Here is a 15,161-nt window from a genome sequence, read left to right on the forward strand (position 1 = left end):
CTGCCAGTTATTTTGAACATGTGCATGTATTTGAGCCTACATATGTTCTCTTTCTCTTTGCTGGACAGAAATGCTGAAACTTAGCATGAGGGATGCCAAATGCAAATGTAAATGTTTTTCATTTCTAGATTATATAATTTGCAATTTACTATGCAGGTTAAGGAGAACTGGGTATTCACTCGTCCTATAGTTGGGTCTTTTCAACAGTGCCTACTCTTTGGTAGTTATTGCTCCTTTTAATCATTATTTTATTAAACACTGTGTCCTGGCAGGCTGCCTCCCTTACAGACAACATCTATGATTTGCTGCTTCGACATTCTAAAGTCACTAAGGGTGAAATACACTAGGCTTGTCACCAAATGATTCACTGGCCTCAGGAGAGTTCCCAGGCATTTGCAAGGTACCATTTAATCCAAGATGGCAGGGGCCTTGGGTATTTAACCTCTATTTTTCTAGTCTTAGCACAAGTTCTGGCAAATGGCAGGATCTCAGCAAATGCTTCTTAGCAATGACCAAACAGAATGAGAACTGAATAAGCCTGGTCAACCACTTACAATGATGAGGTGGAAAGAACTTACAAGGATTTGGGCGTGAGTTCTGTCTAGGTGGGAATCCAAGTTTTTCTATTCATGGGCAAGGTACTTACTTTTCCTAATTTTGAGTTTCTTCTCCTTTGAGGAATATGGTAAGGATTAAATAAAATTCTTAGCATAATTTCTTTAGCAGATCTATATATTAAATGAGCAACTTATGTTTACCATCTGTTTTTATGAACTGAAAATCAAATTCTTAATTAATTATCCTAATATAAAATATCTAACCTGAGAGAACACTTAATAGTTATTGTGAAATTGTATATATGGTAGTATAATTTGTGGTATACATGCTGACTAGTAATGATGATAATTAACAACAGGAATTAATGATGATAATATACAAGAGATTGTAGCATTTGTACAGCACTTACCATGTATTGCATACAATGCTAAAGATGTCCTATTGGTTATTTTATTTATCTTTCCAACAGCCTTATAAGGGGGGTGAAGTTATATCTTTGCTTTACACATAAGAAAATTGAGAGTTAGGTGGGTTAAACAACTGCACAATCATGCGCTTCATATTTGGCATGTCAGAGCTCAACTCAAGTCTACCTGAAAGCAGGTCCCAAGTTTCCAAGTTTTTCATTGTTTTTCACAAAAGCCATGATTCTCCAATCTAACTCATCCTAATAGATTTAAAAAATGTCTATTCTGAACCCAATGAAAATACACACACACATCCTTTTAAGTTTTATTTATGTTTCTTAGTTCAAGAGTTACACACTAGCCAACATTATTAGATATTTACATGCTCAAACTGGCTGTAATAAGTTTAAATTCAAGAAAATAATTCTTATGTGCTACTCATTTATAATCCTCATTTGTTACTATCTCATGTATCCCAGAGATTTTAGTAATCCTGTTTTTAGAAAGACATGAAAATAAATGCAATGATGTTCACTTGTGTTCTGTGTTTTCTAGCCACTGGAAAAATGTGCATTATGTGCATATTAAGAAAGGCTACAAGGTAATTAGTAAGGCCGATAATCATTACATTGTGAAGAAACTAGAATATCACTTTTTATAAAAGGACATTTCAGAACTGTGCAGGGACAATACTGATAACAGAATATTTGAACACCCATGCAGATAAAAATGAAACATGTTATGGAATTTAAATTATTTGCAACTTTGAATTAATTGTGTTTAAAGTGATCATGGGGGAACTCAAATTTCTGAACTGAGAAGGGAACAATACAAGCTGATGAAACTGTCAACTTGCCTCAGATGGTGTAGGACATACATACAGACCTCAGGTTAACATATGACAAGGGAGACATTAGATTTTGAAAGTTAAAAAACACAAAGTTTTGTTTTCCATCATTTTGAATCATATTTATCATAAAAGGACTTCTCAAAGCAAAATAAAATCTGATGTCAGACTTTTGCATATATTTACAGAAATATTTGCTTCAATTTCCAAATAACTAATAGATGTTTAAGAGAGATTTTTTTTTTCAGTAAATGAGTTCTTTAGGGCAGTATCTTAATTAGCATTGTGTTTGCTCCTTATTCCTTTTTACAATGTTCCTAGTGTATTTGGAAAATATTTTTTATACCTTTGGTGTGAAGCAGTTATCTTTTTTTTTCAATTTTCCACCATTTTTCCTTTTTTCTTTTCTTTTTTGTTTTTTAGTAATTCTGGAGTCTTTGGTTAAAAGGAACAATACTATCTAAGAACAAAATGCTATTATTTAACAAAACAGTCTTCTAGTATGTATTAGGTATAACAAATTTATGGAGCAGGTATGAATAGGCATTTTTATTTCCTGTGGTGCCATTAGTATAAACTTTTACTCTTTGAAAATTGAAACTTAAGTTACAACCTTTGGTTTCTTAAACTCTCATATATAAAAAAACTCTATCAAGGTATCAATGATCATTTCCGTTTTTCCCAGTTTCCATTTCTAAAGCTATCTCTTGGTTGCTAACTGACTACACAAACACTACAGCATTTCCAACAAAAAGGGTGAGAGTGAGAGTGAGTGAGTGGGCAAGTGATAGAGTATGTGTGCTTGAATGTGTGTGCATGTGTATGTGTATGTGCATATGTGTATGTGTGCGTGTGTGTGTGACAGCAAATTGAAACCCTTCCTTCTGGGATCCCAACCATTTATGCAAAAGGGTGTTTAAATTACTCTGCTGGGGCACTGCAATAACTGTACTTAGTAAAAAATCGAGAAAAACTAGGAAAAAATTAAACAATTATTTGTATCTACTGACTATTCATTTACAGCATGTTTAATTATTTACATAATATAACACATGAACTTAAGCCATAAACAGAATTAGCACATTGCCTTACCATAAAATACAAATTAGAAGTTAAAAATATTTAAGAAATCTGTTTTAATATTTACATATGCTCAGTGAAAGTTATGGTTGCTCACATTACATGGACTCTGTACACTTAGCAAAATGGCAGGATGGCTACAGTTGAGGATATTTGCCCTAACCAACATGGTGGATTTAGTTATTTTTTTTTCTTCCTCCTAGGAGGAATTTTTTTCATCATTTTGTTTGTTTTCTTAAGACATTTTTGTTTTTAAATCACCAATGGACAATGTCAATTGTTTCCTTGAAAAAGAGCAGGTAGACAAGCAGTGGGAGAACTAGTTAATTTGCGATGTTCCGAGGTACAGTACTATTGTGGTGTCAAACTGTGCAACGGTTCGTGAGAACTGTAGAGAAATGCTGATAGAGAAATGCTCAGTACCCTGTATTACTTGTTTCAATATGTTGATTTATAGGTTGCCAAATTAAAAATATGCATATGCTGGTTTAATGAAGGACATAAAACATATTAGCTTATTCCTTTTGTTTTCCAACATATGATGCATATACATGTATGTATGTTTATGTGGACCTATATATACACATATATACATGTAGATATGTTGTAAGACCTGTTGTTTGTTGGTTGTTTTGCTGTTTTTGTTGTTGAATATTCAGTTAATCATAAAATTGGAACAGTTACCTATTGAAAATGAAAATTCTGTTAGTTGCCAATTTAATGCAGGTCTTGCTTAATATAAATGCGATTCATTTCCTCTTTATGCATTTCACTGAACTTTCTCTATGTGTTGTGCTTTTGTAAGCTGACAGACTTTTTGTATCCCTAATGCTAGAATGTAAGGTCTTTTGCTTCATAAACCATTTTTATTAACTTTTTTTTTTTACTTAGCACTGTTTTTGAAGACATGAGAAAAGGTCTAGATGGCACTGCTTAAGTATTTTCCCATTATTAAATTGCAGTAGAAAGAATAGTAACATTCCTTATGCAAACACATGATTATGTTGCATGAGTTTTCAGTTCTGAAAATGCATTTCATACCTACTAGCAGTCATGTACAATATATATATATACAGATTGAGATCAAATATTTCATTTAAACTGTGCATTTTAGAATTTGTCTATGAATTTCACAAAGATGAAAAACACCTTAATTGCTGGCTATCTGGCTGTTTTATAATCAAAAGAAAACTATACATATGTATGTGTAAACTGATAGTAATACCATATCAGAATTGCCAAAACACACTTTTGTGGTCCTTATATTTAACCACTGGACATCAAGCTGACTAGTCTTCATAGACTCATGAGAACTAGCAGCCCTCCTCAACTCTCCCCCAATTTAGTGACTACAATCTAATTCAACTACAGTAAAAATACAGTTTAAGAATAAATTCTACATCTACTGTTACCTCTGGGCAGTTGTTTCTACCCATGTGTTTACTGAATGCCAATGTATGGATCTCACTCTAAGGCATCTGATCCAAGGCCCCATCTTTCTCCTTTCCTAGTTTCTGTGAGCAGAAATGAATCCATGGTCATATGCTATTGAGGCTCCTGCTGCGAAGTTGCTTCTCTCCACTTTGATCTAGATTACCCTGTTGACTTCCCTGGATATCAAAATTGTGTTGTAACCATAAATGACAATATCAAGAATTTTTATGGCTTTTATGATGAATTGCAAATAAGAGCCCCCTTCCAGACTTGGGCTCTGAGTTGTCTCTAGAAAAACCTTTTCAGAATGGCATTTTGGAGTTGTGCACCTGAGTTATCAATATGCTCCTTCCTGATATATGCTACTCAAATTTTAATCCCTGGCAGCAAAGGGCAGGCACTTTTATTAGTGTGATGCCCAAAATTATTGCCTAGGAGAAAGTGTGTCCCTGGAAAAATGTAAGAAATCTCTACTCTGAGCCCATGGACAGAACCTTGGTCGGATACTCAGAGGTGTTCAAGTGTAAAATCAAAAAATAATGGTTCGTGAGAACCATTGCAATGATTCCCTATGCTGGTGAAGAAAAAAAAGTCATCTCATCTTGGGGCAAATGCAGAAAGCTGAATGCTAAAGCTTTTTTTTTTTTTTCTCTCTAACAGTTGAAATGGAAGGACAGCAGGACTCCATCACATTCCAGCTGCTAAAATCATCAGAGGAAGGAAACATACAGTTTATCCACAGGCAGATGCCAGCTTTGGTTACTATGCACAATTCGGGATGTTACTCTGAAGAAGGTTTTGTCTTGTTTTGTTTTTAAGTAGAAAGAGCAAATTCATTTCCAAGAAAAAGTTCAATCAAATCAAACTTTTAACAAAAAATTAGCAATACACTGTTTTCTCCAAGAAAAGTTAAATATGAACCTCACATTGATAGAAATAAAATATATTAGCTTATTCTCTTTCTTGCCCAACATATGAATTCACAAGTCCAATTAGTATAGAAAGAAGCACATCAATGTAATTTAAGCATTGAATAAAAACAATAAATCATGCCTGCCTGGTTATCAGTTATATATTTTTTCTGCAATATTGAGTGAGGCTCATAACATTCATCAAGTTAATGTGGCTTTGTTGTTATCCTCTTTTCCACTACTTTTTGTATTTTCTTTGATTAGGCAGATAGAACATACACAATGAAAGCACCCTTAAAAAAAAATCAAACCTAACAAACCCACAAACTAACTCTACTTGTGCACATGATCTTTGAAGTGTTTTTTTTCTATGAAAAATACAAAGGTGGACTTCATTGCACAGAAGGAAATATAGTTCAGTAAATCTCTCCAAAGACTTACTTTGTCTGTCTCCTTAGAATATAATCAGAATTTCAGAAGTGAGAAAAGCTAGAAAGGACCATAATCCTTTAAAGGAATGAACACATCCTTCTTTTGAAATACCCTATTAAATTCAGAAATAAATGTACTGGAAAATGTTGTGGAGACAGTTGACATTGTCAGAGAAAAGCAGAATGCTTGCTAGCTTTGTCTGGGCTCTATATTAGTATAACTGACCAACTACCAATCTAACCTACATCTAAGATACTTTTAATTCATTAACTTTTCTATTTTGTGGTTGCCTTTTGATTAGATACACTAAAAACCTCTTTAGGTATGCTGTGAAAACCTTATAAGGTTGGAAAAAAAAATCTCTCTCACTCTACCTTTTGCCACTCAAACATAATATATATGGACCAGATACTGTGCAGGGCCAATAAAGGTCACGCTGCTCCCTTGCTTAATCTTGCTATAAGAGTTGCTTCTGGATTTTCCACTCTGCTCAGGATTGTTAACTCTTATTTTAACCATCTGCTGAATAGTTTTTTAGAAAAAAATTCTTTGGCTGCCATGCATGACAATGTTCGGAAGTCTCCCCACCTCTAAATGTCAAAGTGGAAGACATGATTGATTCCCTGTGCTCAAGCAAACAGAGACTGGGCTAAATTAGGTCCTGAGTCTCTGTCTTGACTCCCATCCTATTTAAACTCCATGAGAACCTTCTAGAATTCAGGGGGATCTTCCCATGGCACAATTACCACCTTCATAAACAGCACAGACCATCTTCAGTCATCATGTTTGCATGACATTACAGATTATGTTTCATAAGCACGGTGCCATCTCACAGCATGCCAATCTCAGGAATGAAGATGGGGAGTATCTGGATACAACCACATCTCAGTGAGATGACTCACAATGCTATTGATCCTTCTAAGACTATCTTCTATATAATCCCCCTCCCTAGAGGCTGCATACTCAGCAGAGAATGTGGAACACTCAGTCTCAGTCCTGCCAGCATGTGTACAAATCACTTGCACTTTAACTGGAAAACCGCAAGGACCATAGTGTGTTCATTACTTAGCAGAAGCAACCCAAATGGCATGAAATGGACCACAGGATAGGCCAGCAACTAAGGTATTTTAGCATCACTTTTGTCCTGAATTGATGTGTTTTCCAAGTCCTACATCAGGCTGTACAACTGGTTTGAGGAGGAATCTAGTCCTTGCTTCCCATGGGAGGCTACTTTAGTTCACATAGTAAAGCCAATAGACGATGTTGAAGAAGGAAAAAACCACAGGGAAGAATATGCGGGACCACCGGTCTATGGCGTTCACGTCCGTCAAGTCGGGGATGGTGATTTTCAGCTGTGAGGCGCGTCTCCGCAGGCGGCTTTTCTTCTGTGCCACGTGTCGTTCCAGGGCATTTCGGCCAAAACTATGCCTGGGCAGCCCAGCTTTCCGGTACTGGATGCTGGAGGCGTCGTAGGCCAGCATTGTGCTCCTGGGGTCTCCAAGTCCCATCACAGCCTCAGATGTGGCCATTTCATTTTTTATCTCGAGAGTGCTCAGTAAGATGTTCTCATGGGGGTCCATCTGCCAGGGAGAAGAGCCGAAGAAGACAATCAGAACAACGTGCCTTTACTGGTGCTTATTATGCAAGGCACAACGATGTGTAGTTTAGGTAGTATTTATCGCACTGGTTAGGAGAGCTGTCTTTGCAAGTTACATCACCTAAATTTGAAGTGTGGCTCTGCCATTATAAGCTGTGGGAGTTTCAGTTTCTTCATCTTTTAAGTGGTATAATAATCCAAGCCTAGAGGATTGTCGTATGATGTAATAATATAATAGACTGTTGATAGTGCCTTTTTAATTATTTCTGCTTAGGGCATGCAGAGAAATAGAAGCCAGACACCTGTCAAAGAATTTACACTCTTGATATGAATACTTAAACCATTTAAACTGTACTATGTATGAAATATTATTAGGGGATTAGTTGATGCATTGTGCTCACAATAGTAGCCTAATTACAGGTGGATTCATGATAGAACTAGAACTAAAAACAGTAGATAACACTTAGTAAGCACTTTCTATAAACGCCAGAAACAATTTTGTTATAACTTCATTTAACTGATGCTTCTTAACATCCAGTTACAGGATGCCACCTTAAATTTGCAGCATCAGTATAAGTAGGGTAAAGGAAGAGCTTTGAACCATATAAATGCAGGCAACATGTGGCTTGCCAAAATGCAGTGGAACTCAAAACAACAAGCAACATGAAAGTAACAGCTGGACAGACTGTGGGTGGTGGAGGGGTGAGTGGGGTAATGGACTTGAAGGAGAAAGGACGAAGGCAGGACTTGGGTTGAGTGTCAGCCCAAAATTGGCTGTCCTGAGTCCAGGGAGTAGAATTAAGGTGGCTGTGTGCATAGGGTGACCATTTTTTCCTCTTGGATGATTTCTTCTTGGCAAAGCTATAAGTAAAGAATGAATATTGACACCATGATTCCCAAATATTAAACAGTTATGGAATGTTTTCTGTTTTGTTAGGAAGGGAAGATTTATCTATCTTATTTTTAAGAGTTCTCAATTGCTACTGTTAATAAAGTCTAGCCTTGCAACATGTTGTTATTATATAAGAGTATATTTATTTTGATGGAAAATCAGAATATACCAATTGCCAGTAAGATTTTTGAAATGATAAAACAAAGGGAAAATAGCCAGTAATAGTATGATGATATGTGGAAGCAAAGGATAAAATCACACTTAACTGGAAGATACAATGCTCTGAGCTTCATGAATTAGGCAGAAGGCAAAAAACTGTTGCTAAGATTATATACTAACAATTAGCTTTCAGATGTGGCTTAATGACCCTGTATTATAAATTCAAATCTAAAATCTTTTGAGAAATAGGAGCTATAAAGTATGCTGGGACATAATAATTGGCCAATTAATCTCTGCCCACTAATCAGATATTCTATATGTTTGGTTTATGGTAGCATTTTGCTTCATGGAAATATTAGAGAAATATATTCTTAAGGTTACTTTTAAATGTTTGGAAGATCTGGAAATTAAATCAAACAAACGTTGAAACACTTCAATCAAAGAAGGGCCAGGTAATGGTTTTAATGATGGGTTCAGCGGCTGTAGGAAGGAAGCAGATACTTAAAAGCACTTACTATGTGCCACTGATGAATACTCACAGCCATCCTTTGAAAAGGAATTATTTCCCTCTGTTATAAGTCACAGCATTCATCAAATTTCCCAAAGTCACATAGCTACTAAATAGTCGAACTGGAATTCAAACTTTCATCATTAGAGTCCAAAACTTGGGGGAGAGGGGTGTAACTTTGCAACATTCAGGGAAAGCTAATGGAAGTGGGAAACGTAGCATCCTTGTTATTTCAGATAGTGTACTTATTTTCTGTTCTGCTGTGGGTTGTTAACTCTTATTTTAACTACCTAAGAAATAGCTTTTAGCAAAATTTCTTTGACTGCTATGCAATTGACATGATGATGTCAGGAGTTTCCCCTGTCAAAGCACCAAGATATTTGTTTTTCTATTGAGTAACTATAATAAAAACAATTATGAATAGACACCAGATTTGGCCGAAGTAAAAATATACATCAATAATAGCAATCATAATAAAAATTATGGGAGCAGTGGGTTATTACTAAGGGCCACTTGTTCTAAATTTAGAATAATGATCCTTGGGTAGTTTAATTTAGGTGGGTTTCTATTTCATTGCCTATGAAATTCAAGATTTGTGAGAGAAAAATCATTCCAGAAGGCCTATTATTTATTTATTATTTATTCACAAATTAAAAAAAAAAGATCCCCTGAGCACCACTGTGTCTGGCACTGTGCCAAGTGTCACAGCTGCAGTGGTGAGGAAGAGGCCTTCCTGGTCTCCATGGCAGCACCAGTCTCCAGAAAGGATATTGGATTTGGAATCAAAAGACTAGAGTTCTGGCTCTTCTGTTGTTATTTATGACCTTGGAAAAATTACTTAATCCCTTTGAATCTAGGTTTCTTCAACCATGAACAGGGTTTTGGGAGACTAATGAGAAAGAATATTCAGGAAGAACTTAGGAAACTCCAGCACTATGTAAAGTTGTTTATTTTGACATGCTATGTGAATGCAGTAGAATAGACAGAGCTTCCAGTGAGGCAGGAAAACACAATAAATAACTATGCCCCAAAGAAAACTAAGTATATTGCCCTTGCAGTGTATCTAGAATAGATATGGGGGATGAGCTTTCTGTAGGTAAACGTAATCATCTCAGTGCTACTGGAGATCTGCACGGTCTGACGTGGGCGCAAGGTGGTGGTGGGTGAGGAGGACTGATCACTGAACATCACTAACAGTTTATGAAGTGCTACCGCTCCATGTCTGTCACAGGACATTGGAATACTTTCTCATATCCTCTCTAAAGCCTTCCGTATATGCTAGCCTGCTTCACTTGCCTCCTCAAAGATGAGGCGAATCTCTCCCCTGATACCACGCCACAGCCTCTGTTTACCTCACTTGGTTTGTGATCACCAATTCTGAGCTTTTTCGAGGTCTGCAGTATCAGCTTAATCAACACCTGGAAATGCGTCTGCTTTCTGTTCAAAGGGGAATATAGTGCAGTGTTTCTAAGTCTGATTCTGAACTCAGACAATCCAGGTTTGGATTCTGGGTTGAGCCACTCACTAGGTTTGAGACCTTGGGCACATAACTCAACTTCTGTCAGCTCAGTTTTCTTACATGTGAAGCGGGGGGAAAGTATGAATACTAGTCTCCTGCAGCTGTTCGGGAGGAATAAAAAAGACAGCGCATGAAAAACACTTAGCCTAGTTTTGTACATAGTAAGTGCTCAAAAATCATAAATGATCTTGCTATAAATAGCAATAAATAATTCATTAAAATAATAAAATTTGATCTTCTACAGTCAGTTTTTAATGTTATGGACTGTGTAAACAAACCAGACCTTTGAATTCACCATATTATTTAATTTTGCTTTGATTAGTGGCTTCTGTAAAGTGCTGAGAACAATGCTTAGTACATAGTACACATTGTATATTTTTGTTATAATAAATTATTACATTTATTAAATATAATAAGTAAGCCTGGACTGAGTTACTTCTGAGTGCTGAGGTGAGGCAAGTCCAAGCTGCCTTTTATTTCACAGAAGGAGTGAGAGTGCTGGCTCCGTGGGTTCAGAGAGCCCGCCCGCATCCTCCTGACTACTGAGGAAAACAGCCCCCAGATCAAGGTCAAAGAGGGGGACGTCTCCAGTGCTGGTGTGGCAGAGGGGAAAGGCCCTTGCTTGTCTTTCCTCACAGCACTTCAACCTTTCACCATAGGTGCATCATTACGACTCTTTATTTAATGCTTGTCTGCTCCATCAGACTATACTTTTTGGTAAGGGCAGAAACAAGATCTGTCTCATTCACCAACTGTAGAATCCCCAAGCATGGGGCATGGCACCTGTCACATACAGGTGCTCAAGAAATGCTGGTTGAATGGGATTAATTTTATGACCCTTCATAACCCACTTAAGCCCTGCATGAGTCATCAGTGGATGGCTTTAACCTTGCAACCTTCGTCAAAACGTTGGAACTGCATGAGACTACTTCTTGAGTTCCTCTCCTGGGCCAAGGCTTCTGCCTCTATTTATTCAGGTCTCTCACTACTGCAGCATGCTCAGCTACCTGAGCATTTCCCATAGTGCCCTAGACCATTTGCATGACTGATGCCACATTCTTGCTCCAGAGAAGGGAGCTTAGTGAGAAGCAGGCCTAAGCATTTTACATATTGCCCTTTTTCAGTTGTCCCTGCAGCTCTGTTGGGCAAGTACTGATCTCAATCTCTGAAAATAATACACAGGGAGGTTAAAAAACCTAACACACGTTGATTCAGTGACTAGGTGGCAGAGTGGGAATTAGAATCTGGTCTTTCTTGCTGGGTGGCGCTTAGGCACAGCAGCAGCCTGCAAATGTCTGCATAGTCCAGGAGTCATAGATGAAGGGCCCTGAGTGCACAGTAGGGGCAAGATACCTGGGTGACTGCAAACTTTTTCATGAGGAGTGGGTAAGAGTGTCTGAATCTAGATGCCATTAAGCAGGAGAGCTAATGTAAAATACTATTAACGGTAACACTTTCAAGTAGGCATCTGTGGTTTGACTGTTTGTCAGCCTTACTAGTGACAATTTCTGTCTTGGGAAAAACCACTCCTTTCTGTTTGGTTTGGTGGGTGGTATAGTCTATTCTTGGGTTCCCAATCTTGAGCAAACATCAGAATCCCCTGGAAGCCTCGTTAAAACACAGATCTCTGGGCCCCACTTCCAGAGCCCCTGCCTTGGTAAGTCTGGGCTAAGGCTCAACAATCTGCATTTCTAACAAGCCCCTAAGTGATGCTATGCTGAGCTGGATTCACACATGGAAAGAGATTAGGCTGTGGGAAAGCAGCAGCAGGACACAACTTTAAATAAAGAAGAAGCAGAGGCCTTGAGAAACCACAAAACAGCTGAGGTTCTCACCACAGTCTGCACCACTAAGCCGAAAAACAGCTTTCAGAGAGCTAGAACATATGTAACTTATGTTTATAGTTTCCTGGAGACAAGCATTGTATTAAAGCTTTACATAACTCTGATATTTAATCTTGACCATAACTCTTTGAGGGAGTTAATTTTAATATTCTCATGTTAAACATTGATAATTAGGGCTAGTTAGTGAGTTGCCCAGAGTTGCACAGTCAGCATGTAGTGCAGCTAGAACTGAATTGTTTCTTTCAAGGTTCCTGCTTCTGAGGGTCAAACAACGCAATTGCATATCTTGCAGCTTTCTTCAATTATGAGTCCTCTCTTGGAATGCCATTTCTGTATCGGCTGTACTTGGGTGGAGAAATTTCAGAAAATGTAAGGAATAGCAATTGTTACTTGGATTCAGCTAATCTTTGAATTGGGTCTCCACACCAACCTTTCAGACTTGCCCAAGTGGATTTCCTAATTGTCTTTCTCTTCACTTGAGCAGTGAGACACCAGAGAAACCATTAAACCGTCCTTTGTCTTGATTAGGGCATTAACAAGAGATAGTTTCCCTTTAATCAGAAAGACCATGCAGCAATCTGTGTAAGGTGGAAAGCATACCTAAATATTTATCAAATGTTTGTGTCTTGGAGTTTTCACCTATTCAAACAGCCATGAGAATTTTGTTGTTAGTGATTAAAACAAGAGAAAGAAGGAAGCATAAGTAAATGGAAGGAGAGAGAAAGAAGAGATAGACTAGTGAAGAAATTATCATTCTCTGTAGATACATTGCTTTGCAAGGAGCTATACTGAAGCCCTTGCTTTAGTCCAAGGGTCTACACTCTTAGCTTTCTAGTTATGAACTTTAACTCACTAGTGTCCATTCCCGACAATAGTTTTTGGAGAGGTCCTGTTAAGCAGGCCAATACCAGTAAAGAAAGTCTTCTGTTTCCCATTCAAAAATCGCTCTTGAAATTATGCTTTACTGGAAGTTAATTTTGGTTTAACAGAGTTTCATTTTGCTCCAAAGATTTCCATTAAACAATGAAGATGTTATTTTTTGTAGTGATTTGTTAATTCCAGAACTGTTTTCAGGTTTGCTGCACCTCCTCAGCGACAGGTGTGTACTGTACAGGAATGGCCTTGTCCTGCACACACATATATAGAAAAACAAATCACATCCCTCAGTGACCCATTGGCAGCGCATGCTTATCCTGGGAAGGGAGAATGGGGATATTTTAAATCCCAGTTCACCACTCACATTAAGAGGAGAGTGAGAAATTGCAAAATCCAAGAAATCCTAACTCTGTGATTTTCAATTACTGTGACTAGTGTGTGAGTAAGAGATCTTGTTTTATCTTCCATGAAATGACATTGTGACCTGAATAACTTGAAATGCTAAGGCAATGAACTGTTAACCACTTGGGAATAGCCAAAACACTGTTTCCAAAGGAAAAACACTCTGAAACCACCTAGTTGCACTCAGTAGTCTAAGAGGTGAAAGAAAGTTCACCCAATGGGAATATGAAATGGAAATTCTAGGAGAACCAGAAAAGGCCCACCTCTTAACTTTTTAAATCCCTCCACCAAATTAAGTAAGGAAATAGTAGCAAAATATGGAGTTTAGAACTGGAATGTGAATATACAAGAATCTGCTAGAATAGCTGGGTAGTTGCAGCTATTATTTAATAAAAAATAATAGAAAATAAAGGGCTGAGATTATTTTTACTTTTTTTGTTTGTTTCTTTTACACTATTATAAAGTGTTTGAAATCTCACAACCATATTATCAGGATGGAGTTAGCACTATCAGTTTTTTGTAAACAATCCTTCCTATCAAAATCCAGAAGTTCACGGGTACATTGAAGCTAACTAAATGTTAAAACAATAATTTACATTTATGTTTGCAGATTCAAACCTTGTGCTTTTTCTAGTTAGGTAAAATAGTTATGAAGTGAATACATACAGAGGGTCCTAAAATATGGGCCATATAGTTGTTTTGATTTTTAATTTTTTAAATTGTCATAGGAATGTTCATGAGTGATATCAGTTTCCTTAGTAAACTGATTCCTGCTAATGAATTCATTCTCTATGGATCTGTGATCTGTGTGACCCTACTGTGTAATCATCACAAAGTGGAAAGATTCTGCCCTAGACACACAAAACAATCCATCTGGCCAAGTGGATGGATCAAGTGAGCGTGATGAGGTTTTATGTTATTGTTTCAAGTCATAGTGAAATTTTTAGAGGAAGTAAGAGGTAGGTAGACTTTGAAAGCAGAAAGAGGAGAATAAGATTTTTCTCTCTAAAGGACCCCAGGAGATAAGACTTTTTTGAAAGTCATAACACAGGATCATAAGTGAGAAAACATTCAACAAGCATGAGCTGTCTGGGGAACTAACAAACCTGCTCTCTTTTGGCCCTTCTCGTATGCTCCCTTCCCCTCTTAACACCTATAGCCAGAATGGGAAGGACACTGACCTCAGAGGTGAGAACTGGTTCTAATCCTGACTTACTCTGGGTCTCAGTATTCTTCATCTAGAAAATCTAGGTGGATTTAGTAATCTTTGCTAAACTCTCTCTAGCATGTGAAATCCTCTGGCTATAATGTCACTGAACCCTCATTTCCTTCATCATGGTAAATATGTGGGGAGAAACTGTAGTCCATTGCTTATGTACCATTATGTATCCTATTACATTATGTACCATTAGTGTTGCCCACTACAGTTGGTACAAAGTAAGTATAAATAAAACTTGCTAAATCGAATTATTAGACGGTTAGATTAAATCCAGAATCACACATTCAAATCTGGCTAGGGAGATCATATAAATGCATGATGCTGGTATTAAGGACCACAGGAAGAAGTTGACTCTATACTGCTTGAGGGACGTTTAAATTCAAATCCTAAAACATTACTGTGGTGCTCAAAATCACACCTAAAAGTTCAGCCCATAGGGTGATGCATCAAATTCCTTTTAGATTTAATTTATAAAC

At 37.2% G+C, this 15,161-nt stretch overlaps 1 protein-coding gene across 4 annotated transcripts in view; it reads right to left on the bottom strand.

The window, feature by feature from the left end:
• Positions 1-1,281: 1,281 nt before the first annotated feature.
• Positions 1,282-15,161, bottom strand: part of GABRB2 (gamma-aminobutyric acid type A receptor subunit beta2) — a 230,575-nt gene continuing 216,695 nt past the window's right edge. For all 4 annotated transcript variants that reach the window (XM_036919787.2, XM_036919710.2, XM_057491447.1 and 1 more), the window contains one exon: positions 1,282-7,249. In XM_036919787.2, coding sequence (XP_036775682.1) covers positions 6,902-7,249 — 348 coding nt within the window. In that variant the 3' untranslated portion in view covers positions 1,282-6,901. The remainder of the gene's footprint in view (positions 7,250-15,161) is intronic.

Source organism: Manis pentadactyla, chromosome 2, assembly GCF_030020395.1.
Source record: "Manis pentadactyla isolate mManPen7 chromosome 2, mManPen7.hap1, whole genome shotgun sequence".
NCBI lineage: Eukaryota > Metazoa > Chordata > Mammalia > Pholidota > Manidae > Manis > Manis pentadactyla.